This window comes from Gopherus evgoodei, chromosome 7 (genome assembly GCF_007399415.2).
Source record: "Gopherus evgoodei ecotype Sinaloan lineage chromosome 7, rGopEvg1_v1.p, whole genome shotgun sequence".
NCBI lineage: Eukaryota > Metazoa > Chordata > Testudines > Testudinidae > Gopherus > Gopherus evgoodei.
In genome coordinates, this window is record NC_044328.1 from 87016993 (window position 1) to 87041214 (window position 24222).

Consider the following 24222-nt stretch of genomic DNA (forward strand, 5'->3'; position numbering starts at 1 on the left):
TGTTAACTGTTGCCATGGAGACGCAGCCGAGCGTCGCGTAGGCCGCAGCGGAGCCGGGCGGCGGATTGTGGCTGCGGTTGGCTTTGGTGTCCTACGGGGTCCGGTGTGACGACACTTTGAGCATCCCTCCCCCGCCCCAACAGGAGGCAGCAAATGATAAGTAGACGTGAGGGCAGAGAGAGGGCAGCGGCGACAGCAAACGTTACTGGGCATGCTCAGTTCGTGTGCGCATGGTCAGTGTAGCCAAAGTAGGGAATCGGGAGCAGGAGCTGTTTTTGTCGTTTCACCGGATCGCCCCGCTGAGGTCGGTGCCGTTGTTCAGGCAGTTGGCAGGGACAGCTCCCTGCCGGAGGCTCACGGGAAATGGGGCGGAGCAAGGCTGCGCCGCTTCCGGCCAGCTCAGCTCCTGCCTTCCGGAGTCGGACTCGCTCCTCCGCCGCCGCTGGTGGAGTGCGGACGCGGGCTAGCCGGTCCGGCAGGGAGGTTGCCGCCCGCGAGACTTCGCCTCCCTCCTCCAAGGCTGGTGCCGCTGAGGCCTCCACCTCACGGGCCAGGGCCGGCTTTGGCTCCCAGGACGCTCCTGACGTTTCCCCTTCGGAGGCTGAGCGCGTCTCCGAGGCTTGCGCCTCTCAGGGCGGGGCGAGCAATTCCGAGGAGAGCAGCGAGAGCGGGGAGGCAGCCGGCGAGGCGACTTCCGTCGCTAGCACCATGTTGGACCTATTCGGCTCCATCCCCACCCAGATGGTAAGGGGGTCCCCAACGCCACAGGGAACAGCGCGGGCTAGGTAATAAAACCAACCGGCCCAGTGTTCCGGCGGCTGCCTTGCGCTGGACGCATCAGTCTCAGTCTCCTGGGGTTGGTGCTGCCTAGCTCGGTTTCCATACCCAGCGCCACACTGTGCTATTGGCCTGTTACTGTGCAAGGGGTCTGTGCTGTAAACAACAGTACAGATCAGCTATTCTTCGCTACGACATGGTAATTAAGTTGTCAGTGCTTCCGTGTACAGTAGGAATGCTGCTCACACTTTTGTGGCTGAGTTACTGGGGATTTCCCGATTTAAAATCGTAACTGCTCACTTTTTTATAGTATTCATCATCTTAGCTTAAAGTGAATGACATCAAGTGCAATGCTGACAACATTCCTCCACAAAAAGTAGCTATTCTAAATATCTGGAAAGGGATGAGATATAGTACTTCATTAAACTATTTAAAAGTTCTATAGGGACAACTGCTGCAATATCCGTCTACACCAATGCAAACAGACTACTTCTGTCGAAGATGTTTGTGGCTATGGTATACCTAGCTGCGATGCAAGAATTAAAGCAAGCATGTTTCATCAGTTGACAATTGTGTTCTTTTGAAATTGGTGGCCTTTGACTTTCTAATAGTCTTTTTCGTGATGCTCCCCGTCTTTCCCACCCAAGAGTTAGAACCATAGCTTGAAATATTAATTTTTTTTTTTACAGCAACATTTTGTACCTTCACCAAGTATTCTGGATATTAATGTAGACAGAATACTGTTATCTCCAGGATGACAGTATCTGGAATGCAGAAGACAGGATATGGTGGTGGATTCCAAATGCACATGTGCTCAATTTCACATATCAATCACTGTTTGACATTGTTGACATATTTGAGAGTGTGCAATTACTGGTTTTCTTCTGGTGAAGTTGGGTTACAATGCACAAGGAGGAAAATATACCAACATACCAATTAAATTACACGCACCAGTCTTGTTATGTTCACTTCTTCACCAATATATGTGTGCACTTATCTGCTGCTTATAACATACGCTTCCTATGCAAGTTAAAATTAATTCAGAATGCGGAAGCATGGTCCTTCGCGCTCTAAGCCGAGAGCTGGGCATTCTAGTACTGGCTCTGCCATAGATTGCATGAGACCTTCAGCAAGACAACCTGTTTCCCAGTTTTATAAAACATGAACTACTGAATCAACACGAGGTGATTCTTTGCAAAGGGTTATAAAAATACAATAAACTTATTTTCTGAAATTTTAAATGCAACCTCCTTCTTATTAACTGTGATGTGACTTTGGGCTTCTGTGCAGATGTCCCTAACTCCTAATGATAGCCCAGAAAGCAGTTTCCTGCTTTTTTTGTGTTATCATTGGAGCTGTAGGAGACACTAGGCTGGGCATTAAGATTTTTACAGCATAAAACCAAGATTTCTTTAAAGAATACATAAGAAAACATTCTAGTCTTAAGCATTTGTTTTGTATTCCACATCACTCACTACAAAGTCAGGGCATATGTACAAGCTCTGTCTTTGTGCTACTTGATCGTGAAAGAGGCTGCAAGAATTGTTTACTTGTTGGTGTAGATGGTTGGGTAATTATAACCTTTAACTATTTTTTTCCCTCCACAGGACTACAAGGGTCAAAAACTAGCAGAACAGATTTTTCAAGGGATCATTCTTGTTTCTGCAGTAAGTATAACGGAGCCATGGTTAAAGCTGTATTAGGCATCCTTTACAAATAAACTGATTATGGTCTGAAATCTTCTTAAGTTTTTAAAGCTTGAAGCAAATCAGCCAGACTGTCTTTGAATGAGACTTTGCGGGGTGGGGGGAGTTCAAAATAGAGTTAGTTAAATTGCAGCGATATTAGCGCAGGGGTTCTCAAACTGGGGGTCGAGACCCCTCAGGAGGTCACAAGCTGTCAACCTCCACCCCAGCATTTATAATGGTGTTAAATATATACAAAAGTGTTTTTAATTTATAAGGGGGTCACACACAGAGACTTGCTATGTGAAAGGGGTCGGTCACCAGTAAAAGTCAGAGCCACTGTATTAGAGGATCGGTTATGGATTTTAGATTCCAGTTTAATTCAATGTCAGATTCCTTAATCCTGAAGAGACAGCCTAGTTTAGTGGACTAAGCATAGGGCAAGAAGCCAAGAACTCTCAAGTTCTAATTGTAGCTCTGACTCTGTTCTGTGGGGCCTTGGGTAAGTCACTTAACTTATCTGCCTCACTTTTCATAGAAGTGGAGAAGTGTTTGCAACCTGCTTTATAAATGATACTGAAAAGTCTAAATAGTTAAATACTCAGTATGATCCCTTCACTATTCTATAATGCAAAAAAAAAAAAAATTTACATGAAGAGAACATTAAGGATAAAAGGTCAAGCATTCAAATGAAGAGATGCCAGAATTAAGGCTTCTTTCACACTCCAGATTTTTCCAGAAGCATTTAACAGCTGTGAGCTTCATACACTACAGAATGTTGTGCTGCAGGTCTGACAGCTGTTACAAGCTATATACTATATAAACCTGCATTAGTTAGAACTAGAGCTGTCAAGCAATTAAAAAATGAACCACTATTAAGTCACACTGTTAAACAACAGAATACCATTTAACTATTTTGGATGTTTTCTAAATTTCAGTATTCATTTCATTTACAACAAAGTGTACAATGTTCACTTTATTTATTATTACAAATATTTGTGCTATAAAAAGAGTATTCAGTTCACCTCATACAATCTCTTTATCATGAAAGTTGAACTTACAAGTGTAGATTTACAAAAAATTGCATCAAAAATAAAAATGTAAAACTTTAGTGTCTACAAGTCCACTCAGTCTTACTTCTTGTTCAGTCAGGCACTCAGACAAACATGTTTGTTTACATTTATGGGAGATAATGCTGCCTGCTTCTTGTGTACAATGCCCCCTGAAAGTGAGACGAGGTGTTCACATGGCACTGTTGTAGCTGGTGTTGCAAGATATTTAAGGGCTAGATTGATATGTCCCTTCATGCTTCAACTGCCATTCCAGGGGACATATATCCATGCTAATAAGGGGTTCTGCTTGAGAACGATCCAAAGCAGTGCAGCCCGACGCATGTTCACCTAATCATCTGAGGCAGATGCCACCAGCAGAAGGCTGATTTTCGTTTTTTGTGGTTCAGGTTCTGTAGTTGCCACATCAAACTGTTGCTCATTTAAGATTTCTGAAACATGCTCCACCTTGTCCCCCTCAGGTTTTGGAAGGCACTTCAGATTCTTAAACCTTGGGTCAAGTGCTGTAGCTATCCTTAGAATTGGTACCTTCTTTGCGTTTTGTCAAAACTGCAGTGAAAGTATTCTTAAGACAAACAGCATGTGCGGGGTCATCATCCAAAACTGCTATAACATGAAATATATGGTAGAATGCAGGTAAAACAGAGCAGGAGATAACTGTTCTCCCTCGAGTTCAGTCACAAATTTAATTAACACATTTTTTAATGTGTGTCATCAGCATGAAAGCATGTCCTCTGGAATGGTACCCAAACCATGAAGAGGCATACGAATGTTTAGCATGTCTGGCATGTAAATACCTTACAACACCGGCTACCACTTTCAGGTGACATAGTAAATAAGACGCCGGCAGCATTATCTCCTGTAAATGTAAACACACTTGTTTGTCTTAGTGACTGGTTGAACGAGAAGTAGGACTGAGTGGACTTGACTCTAAAGTTTTACATTCTTTTTTTTAATGCAGTTACGTAACAAAAAACACCTACATTTGTAAGTTGCACTTTCACAATAAAGAGATTGTATGAGGTGAATTGAAAATTAGTTTACAGTGGAAATATTTGTAATAAAAATAGTGAGCATTGTACACTTGTGTTGTAATTGAAATCAGTATTTGAAAATGTAGAAAAGCATCCAAAAATATTTATAATACATTTCAATTGGTATTCTGTTGTTTAACAGTGCAATTAAAACAGCGATTAAATGCGATCTTTTTTTAATTGCAGTTTTTTTCAGTTAATCGCATGGAGTTAATTGCGATTAAAATTGACAGTCCTAGTTAGAACCCCCACAGCATAGAATTTCTGAGGATCATACAACACACACCACATTCACTGACTTCCTGTGTAACCTGCCAGTTTTTCTTTCTGTAAAAGAGGAAGAATTCTGAACTCCCACATGAGTTGTGGCTAAGCCTAAAGTTTTTAAAGCACTTTGAGGCCCTCTGAGTACATACTATATTATTTAGAAATTATTCTTAAAGTAAAGGTATAGCCAAAATATCGATTGAAAATATGTAAGTAGCTTGGAGAACTCCAGTTATGGAGTCAGGAATTCGTGTTGGGGTTCCAAAACTTCCTGTCTGCCCTACCCAGAGGCCATATACCCACTCTCCATATCATCCCTTCTAGTAAAAGCTACAGAACTTAAATATCCAAAGCAAAAACAGTACATCAGACAAGCCGGCTTAGTGTCCAGTATAAACTGCAGGCTCAAACCTGCACCAATTCATTTTCATTAAACATAGTGGTGTTGTACCTCCCCTACATTTTATTTATCTAGTCTCACATGAAGCCAAGTACACCTTCTCCATAACAATTAGACACTAAGTCTAAAAGCAGTTCTTTATCCTCTATATTTAAGTAAAATATTTATTCACATCCTGTTCTGCTTATGCCTATTCATTAGAAAAATAGCTCCACATAAAAATTTTACTTCAGACTTTACCATACTGAACAAACATCTAATTTTACTGTTTTATTCATGAAGTTACTTTTAATTCACAAAGACTATTCATATATAACAACTTAGTCCAACTGTCTCAACACTGATCTCAAACTGGAGATACTCATTGGGTGTGTCAAACTAAAATCAGTTTTGGTCTGGGAATGCTCATTAGGTTATTTTATTACATTTATATTGCTTCTTCTAGGTAATTGGTTTTATCTATGGCTACATCGCTGAACAGTTTGGTTGGACTGTCTATATAGTTGTGGCTGGGTTTGCTTTATCGTGCCTGGTAAGACAAAAATTAATTACTAAATTACTACATGATTACTAAAAATACTAATGGAGTTTCCAAAACTAAGTTGCCTGTTCATCAAATGCTGTTTACCTGAAACAGTGCTTAAATACAGGACTACTAGCACTGACTAGATGAGCATAATACAAACAGATGCACTAGAAACTTTACATTATGCACTAATGCACTTTCATTCTGAACTCTGTTCTTCCAGTCCTGTACCTCCACTTAGCTTCGCCAATGTACCTTGTTTCTTATAGTCCAGTTCTGGTCCTAAGAGACTGATTTAAACAGGAACTCCAGTATAGAAGACTTCTATTGGTGATCTAAGTCACTAAATCAGATGGCCTCTTCAATCCGGTAGACCTTCATCTTTAGTAATATATTGATGATAACACTGGTCTACAATTTTTGAGAAGTCGTCTGCTTCAGAGATAAAATGGGATATTTATTATGTATTTTGATGTGCTGAATTCAAATATGACAATTAAAACAACTGGCTACTGTTTAAGATATTTAAGTTTTCACATTTTATGTCTATGTATATTGTGTAGATAGTAGAGTTTTAATCATAAATTGTAAACCTAGGTCTTTTCATGTGTGTTTGGTTGCTTTACATGATAATATTTCACCTGTCCTGTTTATGTAACACTTCAAAAATCAGCAAAAGGGTTATATAAATAAAATTTATTATGGAACAAAAGGCAAAAAACTATTATGTACATAGTTCAGTCCTATTCAGTGTCTATTCGGTGCTTCTTGGCTTGCCTCTTGTATTCATTAAATGGAGCATCTCTTGTCACCGTCCAGCAATAGTCTGCAAGCATTGATGGGCTCCATTTGCCCAGATAGCTTGCCAGGAGATTCCACTGCTGTAGTCTGGAGCCCAACAGCTCTGCCTTACTCTTGGGTAGTTCCAAATCCCTGACAAGGTCATTCAGTTCACCTTGTGTTATGAGGTGTGGTTCAGAGGAGGAGGATGGGAGAAAATGTGGGTCCTGTGACATTGATTGTTCAGGACCAGAAGTTTCATCCTCTTCCTCGTCTGACTCAAGTGAGAATGATTCTGGTGCATCAGGAAGCGGCAGTCCTTCTCCGTGGGGTACTGGGCGTATAGCTGATGGAATGTTTGGATAATGCACAGACCACTTTTTCTTCTTTGACACACCTTTCCCAACTGGAGGCACCATGCAGAAGTAACAATTGCTGGGCGTATAGCTGATGGAATGTTTGGATAATGCACAGACCACTTTTTCTTCTTTGACACACCTTTCCCAACTGGAGGCACCATGCAGAAGTAACAATTGCTGGTATGATCTGTTGGCTCTTTCCAAGTCATTGGCACTGCAGAAGGCATAGATTTCCTTTTCCTGTTCAACCACTGGCGAAGATTTGTTGCACAAGTGTTGCAGCATATGTGTGGGGCCCACCTCTTGTCCTGAGCTCCAATTTTGCAGCCAAAATAAAGGTGATAGGCTCTCTTAACCATAGTGGTTATACTGCGCTTTTGTGATGCAAAAGTCACTTCACCACAAACATAGCAGAAGTTATCTGCACTCTTCACACATGTACAAGGCATCTCTGCTCACTTTGGCTAAACAGAAACGTGTCCCTTTGCAAAATCAAACGCTGACAAATAAGAGAGCACGACACTGTATGATTTCTAGAGCTGATATAGGGCAATTTGTTCAGCAGAGTGATGTAAGCTTTGTTATGATTGCATCATCCATGACTTCTAGGAATAACATGATGCAATTCATATCATGTATGACGCAATACCAGCTTCAGATTGCATCATTCATTGTTTTGCCTCAAAAGCAAGTACTGTCCAAACCCAGTCATAGATTTATTCATAGATCCAGTCAAAGATGTATTTTAGTCATTTCTGGTTTAAATTGAGATCCCTTCCCTTTATAACTCACTTATCCACCGCCATTCCCAAGTCAAGGGTCGTATATACTGACCCAATAGCATATCTTGAAAATTAGAGCCAATCAACAATTTTAAGCATTTTCGTTCTCAGTGACCCAGAATTAGTAAAGTTGGACTACATTTATTTCAGAAGCATTTTGGCTGTAGAGCAGTGTAATCAGACCTTGTTCAGCTGATACTGCAAGTACACATAATGAAGGTTGTGTAGTAGTAACAGTCCTAATTACATGCTAGACAGAGTTGGGGTTTTAGTGAGTTATATAATTAAACTTTTCCTTCCTTTAAAGCTAACACTCCCTCCATGGCCTATGTACCGCCGCAATCCTCTGAAATGGCTACCTGTCCAAGAGTCGGGAACAGAAGATAAGAAGCCAGCAGAGAGAAAACTGAAAAGGCATACTAAAAGTTGAAGAATATGAACCCTCATGATGTAAGACTGGAGAATTTTGCTTCATTAAAGGTTTCTAATGATATTCCCAGTATGAGACACGTTTTTTTCTTAGTAATTTAGAGATTACTTGCTACTGTTAGTATACCAGGATCCAACTCAAGGAACACTGTCTTTGGGGTTGAGGAACAACGTGCAGATTGCCTCTAGCTAAAATTTTGTTAGGTGCTATAAAAGCAAAATGGGAAGTAAACATTGAATGAGTTTAAATTATAAATGAATTTCAGGGTACACTTAGGCAAGTTCTATGTTCTTGTAAGCTCTGCAGTTTAGTATTTCACTTGTAAGTAACACTGCCTGTAATCAGTCTAGTTAAGAAAATCGAGGAGATAGCCTGAATTAAAATACTGGTATCAGTAAAACATTTCAGCTGAAGTATCCGTGGTGCATTTAACAAAGGTATTGCGTATAAAAATAACCAGCTGATTTAGTTGTGTACAGTATTGCATTTGCAAGTTCATGGCTGCTCAAAATTTTTGAAGTATATTAAGGATGAAAATTTAAGTATACATACAGTGAAGCACCACTATAACACGATGATTAGGGACCAAAAATTTGGATTGCGCTAAATGCGGAGTTGCGGTATAGCAGGGTTTACCATTTCAAGCTGGTCAGTTTCAAGCCGGTCGATTTCCCTCAGGCAGAAAACTATTTTCATTTGCGAACTGCCCATAACTGTAACTGAAAGGGTGCAGCTCCAGCAGTGGGGGCTCTCAGTCATGCAGTGAGAGAGGGAAACACTTGAGAGCAGGGGAGATGTGCAAGGGGCAGAGGAAGAGCGAGGAGCAGCTGGAGAGGAGAACGGCTCTTCTCACCAAAAGGGTAAGCGGGGGTAGGGGGGAAGAGGCAGTGGGGAAGACACATTCCATTTTTTCTTCGGGGGCACTCCAGCCTTTTTTTTTTCCCCTTTTTTGCGTTTCGGCAGCACTCCGGCCGTTTGTTTGTTTGTTTTGTGCTTCAGTGGCGCTCTGGTGGTTTTTTCTTTTCTCTTTTGTGCTTCTGCCGCACTCCAGCTGCTTTATTTATTTATTTATTTATTGCGCCTCGGCAGCGCTCCGGTCCCCTTTTTTTTTTTGGCACTTAAGCAGCGCTCTGGAGGGTTTTTGTGGTTTTTTTTTTGGCCTGGGGCGGCCGGAGCCTCCTTACAATCGCATTATAGACGAATTTGCGTTATTGCGGGATGCGTTATAGTGGGGTTTCCCTGTATTATTACATAGAATTCAGGGACAAGTTTTGATTCCTGTGTAAAGCTGGGAAAAGTAAAGGGAATTAAGTCTTTCTGGTCCTTGTGAGTAAACTGCCTTCTCCCCTTTTATGGAAAATCAGTCCTTTTTAATGTGACTTGGATGTGTATGTATGTACACAAGTAAAATATGCCTACATCGAGTATCTGTAATGTGGCAAGAATGAGGTAATGGGAACTAGGCCTTTAAGGAAGACTTTACCTAAGAGAATTTCAGTTGCAGCAAAGCTAACATGGAGCTGTGAATAGGGCAGATACAGATAATTAACCATTGTTTGGTGGTAAGGAGAAAGTTAAAAATCATAAAGATGAGTTTTATTCATGAATTCAAGCAATTTAAGTAGTTGGAGTCACACAGAAATGAAGCATAACAGTATGAGACAAGTCCTAAGATTATGTTGTTTTTTGTTACTGAAACACAGCAACTTTGCAGGGTTGCTTTATAAATGATTAAATTCCTTAATCTGAAAAATCATCACTTTAATTAAGAGTACTTTCTGTTCTAAATGCATTAACTGTGTAACAGTGCAGAGTGGAATGGCTACACTACAGAATGGCTTAGGAGAGGAAATGAATACCAACATATCAGAAACTGGTGGGCCTATTTACTTAGCAAATTTGAATATCCAAATTGGCATTTGGCCAGGGTGCTGCCTCTTCTCTTGTGATCTTTAGTGTGCACTCGATGTTCAAATCATCTTTTGCACCAACACTCCAATCTTTGCTTATAAAAAGTGATTTTGCTCCTCGTAGCTTGAAAGTTAACTATAAACCAGACACGCCCAGAACAGTGGGACTGAGGGAGATGCAGAAGCTGCAATGGACGTGGAGAACAACTGAGTTGAGCCTCCTACCTTTTTAGGAAGTCATCTACTCTAATGCACTTTGTGCTGATGATGGGCACTATTATTCTGCAGCATCTCTCTACATGAGCTATTCTGTAGGATAGAATATCTACTAAGCGTATTAAGAAAACTGGACATTTTGTAGACTTACTGAATATGATTTTATTTTACAAAATTCAGATATCCTTGACTTAATAATCTCTTTAAAAATCAAAGATTTACAAACCTTCAGAACACTGATGCTGCAAAACACGTTCTGTCATCAAACATTAGAACATAACAAAAGTATTAAAAAAAACTTCCTGTAAGACAAGTTGACAGATGAAATGGTACATTAAATAGACCAATTTATCTGAATGTATCTAGTCTTTCTTCAATCATTATTCCATTCCTAAAAGGAATTAGTATTTGCATTTGTTCTGGTTGGAGAAAACAAAATTCTAATCTAAACCTTGAACATGAGCTCTAATGATGCCCAAGGGCTCAGAGTAAGGAGTCCATCTTTTTATTGTATCTTAAACAGTTTAAATTTTAAACCATTTCTAGAAACTGCAGTGAGTTTTTGTAGCTACAGAAATCACAATCAGCTCTCCATGCCAAATTGAGCTTTAGGTCTTAACTTCAGTACATTATAATTCTTATAATCCCACATTACAGGTTTAGCAAATGTTCCCAATCACTTGGTGGTATAGTAAGAGACAAGTACGACAAACAGAAATTAGAACTAAATCTTAGTAGTTTACATATGTTCTAAATTCTGTACTTTCTAGAAACAATTTCATACCCATAAAACACTCATTCAGTGAGTGCAACCAAAAGGCAAGTAGTGTAAAGTAAAAATCCAAATACATACCAATTTTTTCTTCTGTAGAAAAAGTAATAGTCCTTCACATTTTAATATAAAAACATTACGAGTACTAATGCTGTAACAAAGATGTGCTGCTGTGCACAGGCAAATAAGCATTCCACTCTGTCAAGACCAGTTTACCTCTTTACCCAGATATATTTACCCATGGATTTTTCATAAGTACCACAAAATTAGTCTATACAGAATATGGAGATAGTTCAGTCTACCAGACACCCTCTAAAACTAGGTCCTTGCTGCTTTTCTCTAACACTGGTTGGCAACCTTTCAGCAGTGGTTTGCCAAGTCTTCATGTATACACTCTAATTTAAGCCTGTGTGTGTTGGTAATACATTTTAATGTTTTTAGAAGGTCTCTCTACAAGTTTATAATATATAACTAAACTACTGTTATATGTAAAGTAAACAAGGTTTTCAAAATCTTTCAGAAGCTTTATTTCAAATAAAATTAAAATGCAGATCTTATTAGTTTAGTGCAGGGATCAGCAACCTACAGCACAGAAGCCGATTTTGAGTGGCACACAGCTGCCTGCCGTGTTCCCGACCCCCAGCTCCATTCAGCCTGCCACCCCCCACCCACCGCTCTCCCCTGCGGGGGCAGGAGGCAGAAGCTTGGTCCTGCAGCAGGCAAGCTTCTCCCCTCCCCGACTTCTTCCCCCAGCATGGTGCTTTCTGGCCCCTCCCCCTCTCCTTCCCTGCGCTGATCAGCTGATGACCCTTGTGAGGGGGAAGGGGAAGAATGGCAGCCTGCATGCAGCTCTGTAGAGGCAGAGAAAGGTAGGGGTGGAACCTTGGGGAAGGGAGTGGAACAGGGCACATCCCTTCCAGCCCCATGCCATGAGCTGCTCAGGGCAGAGGGCTGGGAGCACCCCTACAAGCCGAGCACCCCAGCCCTCTGCCCTGAACCCCCCCACCCCACAGCCTCCATCCCTCTGCCCTGCACCTCCCCACACACCCCAGCCCTCTGCCTTGATCCCTGAACTCCCCCCACCACCACCACACACTTCAGCCTTCTGTCCTGAATCGCGCCCCCCCCGGTCTGGTGTCCTGGCCGCAGGCCCTGCTGAGCCCGCTGCCGGCCTAGGTAAACAGAACTCCAGGCTGGCAGCAAGCTGGCGGCATAAGATCAGCATTTTAATTTAATTTTAAATGACGCTTCCTAAACATTTTGAAAACCTTATTTACTTTACATACAACAACAATAGTTTAGTTATATAATATAGACTTATAGAAAGAGACCTTCTAAAAACATTAAAATGTATTACCGGCACGCGAAACCTTAAATTAGAGTGAATAAATGAAGACTCAGCACACCACTCCTGAAAGGTTGCCGACCCCTGGTTTAGTGTGATCCGTGCCCAACCCAGCCCGCCCTGCTGTGGGGTTTCGACCACTGGCTCCTGTCAGCCGGGGTCTCAGCCTGCTGCTAGCCTGGGTAGCAGCAGGCACTGAGTGGGACCGGCAGCAAGACCCCAGCTGGCAAGGGGCCAGCAGCGGGAACCCCAGAGCAGTGGTGGGCTGAGGAGATTAGCCCGCCCCATGTGCCATCAAAAATCAGCGTGCGTGCCATCTTTGGCACGTGCCATACGTTGCCAACCCCTGCTCTAACAGCTGTAAGGGAAGAAAGGTCCAGTTAAGTCACCTGGTCAAAACTTAACATTTTCTTCAAGAAACTTCAGATGGCGAGCCTTCACACTGTAATCTGTGTACTTTTCTCTCATGTGCTCCCGTAAGTGCAACTATTAAGTATAAAAGAAATAGTCAGCTGTTTTTTAATCAAAGACATGAATGCTGCTACCTGATAGACTTACACTGAGGATACCAAAGCACCTTTAAATAAAAGTGTCACATGAAAAGTTTGACCAATCACAGTATTGGCTCAAATAAAGAGCATATTCCAAAGTGCCACAGGTCAAAAGGAATTCCAGAATTAAAAGGTGTGAAATTTAAAACATAACTTGAATTTTTGATTAAACTTGTCTGCGTAATAATTTGTACCCAAGGTTTGCATGGAAACAGCTAAAGATCTCTTACAATTTAATCTACATTAATTAGGAAGATGAAAAACGGTTACTCACCTTCTCATAACTGTTGTTCTTAGATGTGTTGTTCATGTCCATTCCAATCAGGCGTGTGTGTGCCGCGTGCATGCCGGCCGCAATGTTTTTCCCTTAGCACTATCTGTAGGTTCAGCCTGGGCACCCAATATAGGTCCCTGCTGACCCGCCACTCCTTTAGTTCCTTCTTGCCAGCTATTCTGACAGAGGGTAGGAGGGTGGGTATCAGAATGGACATGAACACTAGATCTCGAAGAACAGTTACGAGAAGGTGAGTAACTTTTTTTCTTCGAGTGCTTGTTCATGTCCATTCCAATCAGGTGACTCACAAGCCCAAGTTCAGAAGGTGGGGTCAGTGTCTTCCACTGATTGGAGCACTGCTCATCCGAAGGCTGCATCGGCTCTGGCCTGCTGGATATTCACATAGTGCTTTGTGAAAGTGAGTACAGAGGACCACGTTGCTGCTCTGCACATTTCCTGGGTGGGAACCTGCACCAGGAATGCCACTGAGGAGGCCCGAGCCCTGGTGGAGTGCACTGTGATTGAAGGAGCAGGCACCTTTGCCAAGTTGTAGCACTCCCGAAATGCATGATGTGATCCATGGCGAGATATGTTGAGAGGAAACAGGAAGACCTTTCATTCTGTCCGCCACTGCCACAAATAAATGGATAAACCTTCAGAACAGTTTTGTTCTCTCGATGTAGAAGGCCAGCACTCTGTGGACATGCAATGAGTGATCCTTAGCTCCCTGACGCTGCAGTGTGGCTTAGGGTAGAATACAGGGAGGAAGATGTCCTGGTTGATGTGAAATTGGGAGACAACCTTTAGGAGAAGAGCCGGGTGAGACCCGAGTTGAACCTTGTCCTTAGGGAATACAGTGTAAGGAGGTTCTAATGTTAGGGCCCTAAGCTCAGATACCTTCCTAGCTGAGGTTATCACTAACAGAAACGCCACCTTGTATGAGAGTGTCATAAACAGATAGTTAAGAGTAATGTCTCTTTTACCTGTAAAGGGTTAACAAACAGTAAACCAAAAACACCTGACCAGAGGACCAATCAGGAAACAAGATACTTTAAAATCTCAGTGGAGGGAAGCCTTTGTTTGTGTTTTTTGGGTTTTGCTTTGTTCTCTCTGGGTCCTGAAAGGAACTAGACGTGCAACCAGGTTTCTTGCCAATCTCTCTGCTACAGTCTCTTATATATTCAGAATAGTGAGTATTAAGTAAAAAGGTGGTTATATAGTCTTTTGATTGTTTTCTGTATTTGCAAATGTGTAGTTTGCTGGGAGTATTTTAAATTGTATTTGCTGGGGAGAGGCTTCTCTCTAGTGTCTATAAACTGAAAGACCCTGTAACTTTTACCATCTAAATTACAGAGACAACTTTTACTTTTTTTCCCCTTTCTTTTTATTAAAAGTTTTGCTTTTTAAGACCTGTTTGATTTTTTCCCCTTGTTGAGGCTCAAGGGAATTGAGTCTGTACTTACCAGGAAATTGGTGAGAGAGAGGGAGAGAGAAGGGAGGGGGAAAAGGTGGAATCCCTTTGTTTAGATTCACAGAGCTTGAATCTGTCTCTCTCTCCAGGATAGCCCATGGAAGGAACGCCTGGGAGGGGGAGAGAAGCAGGGGGAAAAAACCTGATTTCTCTGTGTTGTGATTCAAGGAGTTTGAATCACGGTGATCTCCTAGTGTACCCAGGGCGGGAAAGATCTGGGAGGAAGAAAGGAGAAGGGGGGGGGAATGGTTTATTCCCCTTTGTTGTAAGACTCAAGGAATCTGGGTCTTGGGGGTCCACGGGCAAGGTTTTGGGGGGACCAGAGTGTACCAGGCACTGGAATTCCTGGTTGGTGGTATCAGATCTAAGCACGTAATTAAGCTTAGAGGAATTCATGCTGGTACCTCAACTTTTGGACTCTAAGGTTCAGATTGGGGAATTATACCATGACAGAGAGCGAGAGCGAGAGAGAGAGAGAGCAGGGAGCATGTCACCAAGGGCTCAAATGGTGATCCCATAAACCTGGAAAGGACCAGATCGAGGTCCCAAGCTGGTACAGCCTGTCGAGACATTAAGGAAATGGCTGACCATCAGATTTGCAAAGACTAAGCAGCCCTCTGCGCCTGGGTGGAAGGTGGAGATGGTGGCCAAGTGAACCCTTATTGATGACATGGACAGACCCTGCTGCTTAAGATGGAGAAGACAGTCCAGTATAAGTGGCACTGAGGCAAGTGTCAGGGACGGGAAGTGCTCTGACCAAACTGAAAATCTATTCTACTTGGCAAGGTAGGTAGCTCCTGTGAAGGTTTTCTGCTGCCAAGGAGAACTTGTCTGACTTGATCAGAGCAGGAGAGCTCCACTGAGACCAGAGATCTTCTGTTCTGAGACCTCCCAAATGTCGTCCCCCCCCGCCCAAGTCTGATACGTCTGTCAGTAACGACAGGGATGGCTGAGGGATGGTGAAGGGGACCCCTGTACCTATTACCTTTGTGTCAAGCCATGACAGGAGGGAGTCGAGTACTGGGTAAGGCAGGGTTATAATCCTGTCCAAACTGTCCTGGACTGGTCGATACACTGACGCTAGCCACAACTGAAGATACAAGCTGTCACGTATCCCAGAAGCGTCTGGAAATTCCTTGCTGTAGTGGTGGGGAACTGCCTGAGACCCCACATGATGTTGCCCAAGGACCAAAACCTGGCTTCTGGGAGGTATGCCCTGGCTTGTGTTGAGTCCAGCACTGCCCCTATAAACTCTATCCTCTGAACAGGGGACAGCACTGATTTCCCTTCGTTTAGAAGGCGACCCAGTTCATTGAACGTTATTCTTATGAATGACCTGTGTCTCCACTTGAGACTTGGAGTGGCCCTTGATCAGCCAGTCGTCGAGGTACAGGAACACCTGTACCTGCCGCTTTCACAGGAACGCCGCCACAACTGCCATGCACTTGGTGAACACTTGAGGAGCCGCTGACAGGTCAAATGGGAGGGCAGTAACTGATAGTGGTAGTGGTTCACCACAAACCTGAGGTATTTTCTGTGGAACGGAAGTATTGCTATGTGAAAGTATGCGTCCTTCAAGTTGAGGTTGATATACCAGTCTCCTGAATCCAGTGAGGGGATAGTGGAGGCCAAAGAGACCATGTGGAACTTGTGTGAGAACTCAACAAGTTGTGAGGAAGCTCATCTAGGATGATCCTGAGCCCACCCTTGGATTTCGGTATTAGAAAATACCAGGAGTAGAAACCCTTGCCTCTTTGCTCCTGAGGAACCTCTTCCACTGCCCCTAGAGTGAGGAGCGAGTGCATCTCCTGAATAAGGATTTGCTTGTGAGAGTGGTCCCTGAAGAGGGACGGGGAAGGGGGTTGGAAGTGCACAGAATTGGATGGAGTATCTTCTCTCTACCGTGCAGAGTACCCAGTCATCCGAAGTGATATATGACCATGCAAGGTAGAAAGGGGATAATCAGGACAAAAAAGGTAAGTCTGGGTGCTGTCCTCGACAACACCCTCAAAAGGCTGGTCTGGGGCTGGGAGGTGTGTTGAGCTGGTCAGAGCCCTGGCTGGAGGACAGGTGCTATCGTCTTCTGCCACTCCTATTTCTCCTCTGAGGAGCGTCCTGCCACTTCTGTGGTTGGTAGAACTGTGAAGGAGGCTGCGGTCAGAAGTGTCTGCGCTAAGTGGCAGGAGTGGGGAGGCCCAAGGACCTGAGGGTGGCCCTTGAGTCCTTTAGACTGGAGTCTTTTTTCCGTTTTATTGGAAAATAGGGCCAAACCCTCGAAGGAGAGGTCCTGGATGGTTTGTTGGACCTTGTAGGAGAGACCTGCAATCAGGAAATCCTCCTCATTGCAATTCCTATGGCCATTGTGCAGGAGGCTGCATCTTCCGCATCCAATGCGGCCTGTAGGGAAGCTCAGGAAATCAGTTTTTCTCTTTCTCCACCAGTGGCATGAGAGTCCTGTGGCAGCAGCTCAGCAAACTTGGCCATCACACCGCAGGTGTTCAAGTATCTGCTAACGATGACCTGCCAGTTTGATATGCAAAGCTGCAGCCCCCCAGTAGAGTGGGCTTTCCTCCCCAAAAGGTCTAGTCTTTTAGTGTCCCTGTCTTAGGGGAGGGGCCCTGGTAGCACTGGCACTCACAATAGTTCGCTGCATCAACCACCAGGGAATTGGGGTGTGGGTGGGTATATAGGTGCTCATATCCCTTTTAAGGGACAAAGTCCCATCTCTCATTTCTCTTGGCTGTAGGGGACAGAGATGCTGGGGTCTGCCACAAGGTCTTTGTGGTCTCGGTAACCGTCTTTATTAATGGCAAGGCAATACGAGAGGGTCCAGAGGAGGCAAGGATGTCAACCATTGGGTTGGCATCCTCTACCACCTCTTCTGCCTGGATGCCCAGGTTCTGGGCCACCGGCCGCAGAAGCTGTTTCAGGACCCTGTTGTCCTCTAAGGCCGGGGATGTCCATGTCCCAGCCACGGTTTCGTCTGGGGAGGAGGAGGAATGACATGGCAATGGGCCCTGCTCACTCCTCTCAGTGCCCAGGGGGTCACATAGCTGCCAGGTCCATAGCCTGCGGTGCCAGGGCCGTCAAAACGAGGATCATCGGTGCTGATGCTGGCGGTGCTGAGGTCGCTGATGCCAGTGGTGCCAAGGTCGGAAGAGTTTGTGCCAGCGCTGCCAACGGTGCTTGTGGAGGAATGAAGGATGCCAAAAACACCGATGTGGACCTGGACCTTGACCCTTGAATTTGTCCCTGGCTCTGACAATATGCCCAGGGTGTCCAGAAGGGCCACAGAGTCAAGGGTTGCCAGTACGGTGGCCACAGCACCGGGTATGGCTGATGGTCACGGCAGGACCTGGAACTTCTGCTCCTGGTCCTAACGGAATGTTAGAATTCCGCCTCAGACTCCTTAGTCAGAGAGGAGGACGACCACAGAGGAGCGGTACTCCACAGTGCTGGGGAGCGGTGAGGCTCCCCCAAGTGAGTGGACAATGCCAGGGAGAGGCGAGATGGAGATCGGTATGCCATCATTGCCGGCTTGCCCTTTGATGGGAATGAGGACCGGGCAGTAACAGGCAACTTGTCTCTACTCTGCGGGGAGGATGGCACCATGAGGCGCATAAGGTCCGAGACACCTCGAATGCCTCTGGCATTGAGGGGAGCTGGAGCTATGCGACATGTCCATCTGGAGAGCAATGAAAGTTCAGACTCAACTATATCCCAGGGCAGAGGAGCCGAGGTAACGTTGCCCGAATCAGGTCCCCCTGCTGCAGGCTTCTTGGGCTTGGAGGGGGAAGAGCGACCCCTCTCTGGCCTTTTCTTTTTCTGGGGCACCAGGGACCGAGACCGGTGCCTGACAGAACACTGTCTATGGGCAAAGCTATGGCGCTGCCGTGACTCCTTGGGGTCCTTCCTCAGTACCGGCTTATGCACTGCGCACTGATGAGGAGGTGCTGGGCGTGGGTTCTGCTGGGCATGGGTCGAATTGTGGTCTGAGTGCACCTCCATTAGAAGGATCTTGAGTCTCTGATCTCGGTCCTTCAAGGTTCTAGGGCAGAACCCTTTGCAAATTCTGCACTTCTTCTGGTGGCTCTCTCCGAGGCACTGCAGACAGGAAGAGTGCGGGTCACTCTTAGGCATTAACTTTCCACAGTCCTCACAGAGCTTGAACCCTGGGGACTGAGGCATACCCTAAAACTGGGGAAGTGTTGTTGGGGGGAACCTCCAACAGAAATCTTAAGAGCTACTAGTTAATAGTTCATAGTTCTAACTGACTACTTACATTAGAAGCTATAAACACAAAGCGTAGACACTGCCCAAATGCACTTGCAAAGCAAGAGCAACAGTTTGTTCCAGCTTGTCGTCACCGGCAGTGAGAAGGAACTAAGGGGGTGGTGGATTAGCAGGGCCCTATATTTGGTGCCATGAGGTGCAACTCCAGGGGGCACCCAGGTTGGCCTTTCGGACACTGCTGAGAGAAAAATCTTCCAGCTAGTGTGCACGCGGCATGCACCCACATCTGATTGGAATTGACATGAACAAGTACTCAAAGAAGAAGAATCGGTTTCTCCATTTGGATACATGTTCAAATACACATACACAACTTCCAGTGAAGTCAGTCAGAATTTGGGCATTCAAAGTTGACACCTAATGAAGATATGCTAATAGAGTAATGTCAAAGTAGTCAAATCTCTTATACCCTTATCTTCCAATTTGGAAAAGGTACATGACATTGATATCAACTTCCAAGTAGGATCAAAGAATTCAAGGCTGCTCCCCTTCTTACATTCTGAATCAATTACATTGCATAACATGGCAATTTGTTTAGTGAATATACATGAGTAGGATACTGATTCTGCAAACAATTAAGCATGTGCTTAAGTCTCTGCAGGATCAGGGCCTGTATCATTATATCAGATCAGTTTCTCAAGATATAAAAATGACAACAATGCTCATTTAACCTTTGTGTGGAAGAAAAAAGAAGCAAATACAATGACTACAGTATACAGGAAAGACACTCACCTCTCTCTTTAGTTCATCATCTTCCTCCATGACATCATATACTTTCTCTAGAAGTTTCACTCCCAGCCCTTGCACCACATCAGACCTCAAAATTTCAACCATTCTCCTAATCTTTTCAGGACCAGATAAAACATCTAAAAAAGTAATACAATTAACTAATTTTTGCACTGACAATATTAACAATCATCTTATATGTACTAGAAGTACTTAGAGTGGTTGGTACCAGTAATTGCCTGGGAGGTGGTTTAGGACTGTGGAATAGGCTCATCAGCTGGATGTCTCTGATCAGCAGAAATACAATTAAATAGGCCAGTCATCAGAAGGTGACTACTCGGCCTCCATGCAGGTACAAGGTTCATACAGATTCAGTTTGCAAAATCAGGTCTTGGAGGGCTCAGAGATTCAGACTCAGAAAGACATCACTGTATTAGTGTATACTCTGATCATGTCTGGAAGGTTCTTTGTAGTCATAATGGTAGAAACATTTTTTTTAAATTAAGTTGATGTTCTGAAAATAATTGTGTGGCAAAAGGTGGATTCTATAACAAATTTCACAGCAATACAATATACAGAATCCTGATAGGTTAAAAAACAAACAAACCACACTTCAATCACTTTACATTTGAAAAACAAAAACAAACGTAAAAGTTCAGTAAGTATTGTATTTATACACAGGACAGAATAGCACGGGTTGCAGTCTAGTCTTCCACCAATGTGCCTCGACCTTTCAATCCTTCACTTCTCTGCTTAAACTGCAAACAAGGGATCCCACTTATGAATGTAGTTTTATGATAATGGAAGGTCGGCACCAGGAACAAAAACAGAAAAAGTGCCAAACTTTACTTTGGACACTGAAATCATCCAAAATTAATATGGCTGTCACTATTGACATAGGCTGGATTTAAGCCAATGATTCAAGGCTGAAAGATATATCCTATTAGCACCCTAAATCCCCTTTCTGCATTAACATGTGAAAGTAAAGGATTTGATCTAACCAGAAGAGATTGCAATTTAAGAAAATTTAAGCCACTGCACTTCTACCAGCACCTTCAAATTGATTATAGATTTCCAGTACCAGCAGCTGTAAAATACCTGAGCAGATCACCACACTATTATAAATTTTAAAGTGCAGCTATGTGAGAAAAATTGACTATGTAAAAAGGCACTTCCTTACTGACCAAAATTTGCACCCTGTACATTCACATAGTCACGTCCGCTGACCACAGAGACAAAAGCTTTCAGTACATTTTACACCTGTTATCTTCGCAGAACCACCATAACTATGGGAAAGTTATCTTGATTCAATTCTGCTTTCTCAGTCACCAGAAGGGAATCAACTAGAATCCTTGTTACTTACAACACATGAGCCAGGAAGAACAGTTTGAGACTTTCAGATACCAAGATGATTTTTTTACATCCAGCTTTTGACTTGCAAACTGAGCTCAAGCTCTGGGACCCTGCGGGGGGATCCCAGAACCTGGGTTCCACTCCAAGCCAGAACATCTACACTGCAATTTTTAAGCCCTGCAACATGAGCCTGGGTCAGCTGACCTGGGCCAACCACGGCCAAGTCACAGGTCTTTTATTCCAGTGCACAGTTACTCCGAAAGTCAAAAACAAACCTTAAGATGCCATTTTTAGAGTAGCGTTTCAAAATCTACTCTTGTGAAGGCTGAATTTCAAAAGCTGATTTACCTGCATTGTTGCAAAATTAGAGAACTACTTGTAGATGCAAAATAAGGACCCTATTCTGTGATGGGATCTCAGCAAGCGACTCCTGCATCTGCACAAAGCCCCAGCTTTTTAGATGCTGAGTTGAGTCCCATTTAAAAGATTAAGCCTTAAAGGTGATCTGCAAAGCTTTACAGCAACTACATTAATTGGAAGTTTTAAAAGTTGTATTTTAAGACACTGAAATCTACACTTCATTATTTTAGATCTTAAACGGTTATTTAAAACCTTCATAGTGTCGGTCACGTATTGATAAATTACCTCATGGAACACCTTCTCTTCCATTCACAATTAGATAGAGCACCTCCCCTCCAACTGTCAAACAAATAACATCCCTGTGGCAACTACAGCAATTACTTAAGTGGAAAAGTGGTATTAAAAATGTAATTAATTTTAGCCACTTTCATGTGATTAACGGAAGGAGAACAGCCCCATTTAACTAGCCAGCTTCCTGTGGACCACCAGCAAGTGCTCTGCAAACCACTGGTGGTCCATAGATCACAGTTTAAGGACCACTATTTTAAAACATTAATAGAGCTACAGACCTGAAGGAAATTCTTCAAATTTGAATTTCTCTGGTTCATTAGATACTTTGCCATGTAGGATCAGAGTGTCTCTGTATTTCCTATGAAGCTTGAACTCTGATGCGGGGATTAGGATTGAAGAGTGTTCACAGTTCTCTTTAGAATCCATTTTCAATGTCTGAGTCATTAGCTGTACCAAATCATTCATTTCATTCGTATTGCTTTTTCTAGAAAAGGAAAAAAAATCTAATTCAATCCCAATCTCCATTTTGCAGTCAATGAGGACTTTCCATAATCCTGTGAACTAAACAGGCCCTGTTATGTACTCTGTGTTAAATTCTTGTTACTATGCAGATCCATTGGTGGTGGTAGTAATGGAACAAGGCATAGGAGCTTTTAGCATCATTTCATCTAAATTCTGCACGAAGCAAGTCTTAACAACAAAGTTTAAGAACCTAGCCAGCCACCAACATCCAATCTACACTAGCATTACCACCACTGGAGGACGATTTTAAGAAAGATGCCAAATGTAGACAAGATCCTAGATAAATACTTCAGATGAGCCCACAATGGCAGGAAAACCATGTTAGCAACTTTCCAAGTAATAGTTCTTAGTGCTTCCTGACACATTAGTTCCTCTCTTTGATGCTGGAAGATCAATTTCCTGGAAAGCATTCATGCAAGCACTTGGAGGCACGGCCACACACAAAGAAGTTAGACAGTAGATAAGAAGTTAAACATAGTAGATAAACAACTGTGCGTCACAAAAAAGCAACAAACAAAAGGTATCTGATTCATTTACTGTGTAGCTTATCATAACACCACTATGCATCATCATTACAAACACATTTCTACACACAGTTTTCCACACCAAGTTAAAGCACGATGAGGTACTTATTTGCAGTGTCAGTGACTACTAAATGTCTGTATGCAAGTAAGAAAACACTTACCCTTCCTTGGAATCTCCATCTGACTTATCTGTGGAGCTTGTGGAAGAGCTTAGCTCATCCTCAGACAGACAATGGGTTAATTTTTTTTTCTGTTATAGATAAAAAAATATTTTGTAGAATTAGGCCTTCTATTCAATCAATAGTTTGTACTATAAGCATGGATTCTTTGAAGTATGTGACAAAATAAGCTTCAACAAGCATATTTTTACAATTTAACTTTATAAGTAAATACAAGGGGCTTTAAAGTATTAAGTCCAAGAATCAAAAGAAGCTAGTTAAAGCACATACACCATCATATACTCATTTAACTAGCATTAAACCTCACCTGTGCTGTTTCAACCTACACTGAATGCTTTGCCAAATGTGGTACAGAGTCGGACAATTTGTGCTATGTTTAGTCTGGGACCATGTGTAATTCCACTGGCAAATTCATGATAGAAAGGTAAAGCAGGTGTCATTTGATTTTTAAAAATCTACAGAATCATAATTTCAATGGTGTCACCCTCTGTGGCATGGAGGTGGGGGGGATTCACCCCCAACCCCTCTTTCTCCCAGTCCCAGGTCCTCCAGTTGGTGGAAATGTTGATAGTACAATGTTGTTGGAAATTGGTCGAGTTGGATATTATTCAAAATCCCTTTCTCCCATGAATACAATGGGACCAAACATGACAAACCTAGAACAATTATGCAGATACATATTAGAGAAAATACTTAAAATCAACATTTTTATAATTATACTTTAAGACAGGCATATAAAACATGCAGCCCTCAAAGTTAAACTGTGATCCTTGACTGACTGTACTGTGTTACCAGTTAATGCTCAGAACAGGATATCCCCTATTAATTTTTTAAAATGTTAGATTACTATAAATGAAAGGAGCGCTTCAAGTTGATTTGCTATCATTGGCAAAAAAAGCAGTTAACTGGTATTGATTATCAGCTTTGTTTATCATGCCAAAATAGTTGTAAGGAAGCATTGCTTAAGATGTTAGCGTTCAGCTAAAAATTACTGGAATCCACCCATGAATGGTATGCATACAGTTAAGAATCATTAATTACAATCCCAAAGTAATTACTACAAAATTCTTGTTTTTACTTTGGTGTTGATCAACTAGCAGCTGAATCTTTGGAGAATACCACCATGGAGGATGCAGTTAAACAACGCTTGGTGGTGTTGCCAGTTCCCTTCTGTGCACTTGGTTCAGATGAAGGCCTAGGACACGAAAACAGAGCAATGAAAGTCATTGAGGGTGGGGAGAAAAGAGAGCAGGTAGCTGGTGGTCATAACAGCATCTAAATGCTTTTTCCTGGATTTTCCTGACAACTCCAGACCACTTACACATGGC

At 42.9% G+C, this 24222-nt stretch overlaps 2 protein-coding genes across 3 annotated transcripts in view; one reads left to right on the forward strand and one right to left on the reverse strand.

Moving 5' to 3' along the window:
* The first annotated feature begins 260 nt into the window (after positions 1-260).
* SPCS1 (signal peptidase complex subunit 1) lies at positions 261-8173 on the forward strand. Its single transcript, XM_030569350.1, has 4 exons — positions 261-744; positions 2385-2444; positions 5679-5765; positions 7988-8173. Exons 1-4 carry the CDS (start codon positions 364-366, stop codon positions 8108-8110), a joined length of 651 nt encoding a protein of 216 aa, XP_030425210.1. The 5' UTR covers positions 261-363; the 3' UTR covers positions 8111-8173.
* A 4198-nt stretch (positions 8174-12371) lies between these two features.
* NEK4 (NIMA related kinase 4) overlaps positions 12372-24222 on the reverse strand; it is a 37762-nt gene continuing 25911 nt past the window's right edge. For both annotated transcript variants that reach the window (XM_030568372.1, XM_030568374.1), the window contains exons 13-16: positions 22877-22965; positions 21948-22153; positions 19672-19805; positions 12372-12839 (exon numbers count right to left, since the gene is read on the reverse strand). In XM_030568372.1, coding sequence (XP_030424232.1) covers positions 12747-12839; positions 19672-19805; positions 21948-22153; positions 22877-22965 — 522 coding nt within the window. In that variant the 3' untranslated portion in view covers positions 12372-12746. The remainder of the gene's footprint in view (positions 12840-19671; positions 19806-21947; positions 22154-22876; positions 22966-24222) is intronic.

What these genes read in the sequence shown, in the direction of transcription:
- SPCS1 (XM_030569350.1), top strand. Translation starts at nt 364, where the DNA reads ATGGGGCGGAGCAAGGCTGCGCCGCTTCCGGCCAGCTCAGCTCCTGCC. An exon ending in GGATCATTCTTGTTTCTGCA is followed by an intron (nt 2,445 to 5,678) that starts GTAAGTATAACG and finishes TGCTTCTTCTAG; the next exon opens with GTAATTGGTTTTATCTATGG. An exon ending in GGTTTGCTTTATCGTGCCTG is followed by an intron (nt 5,766 to 7,987) that starts GTAAGACAAAAA and finishes CTTCCTTTAAAG; the next exon opens with CTAACACTCCCTCCATGGCC.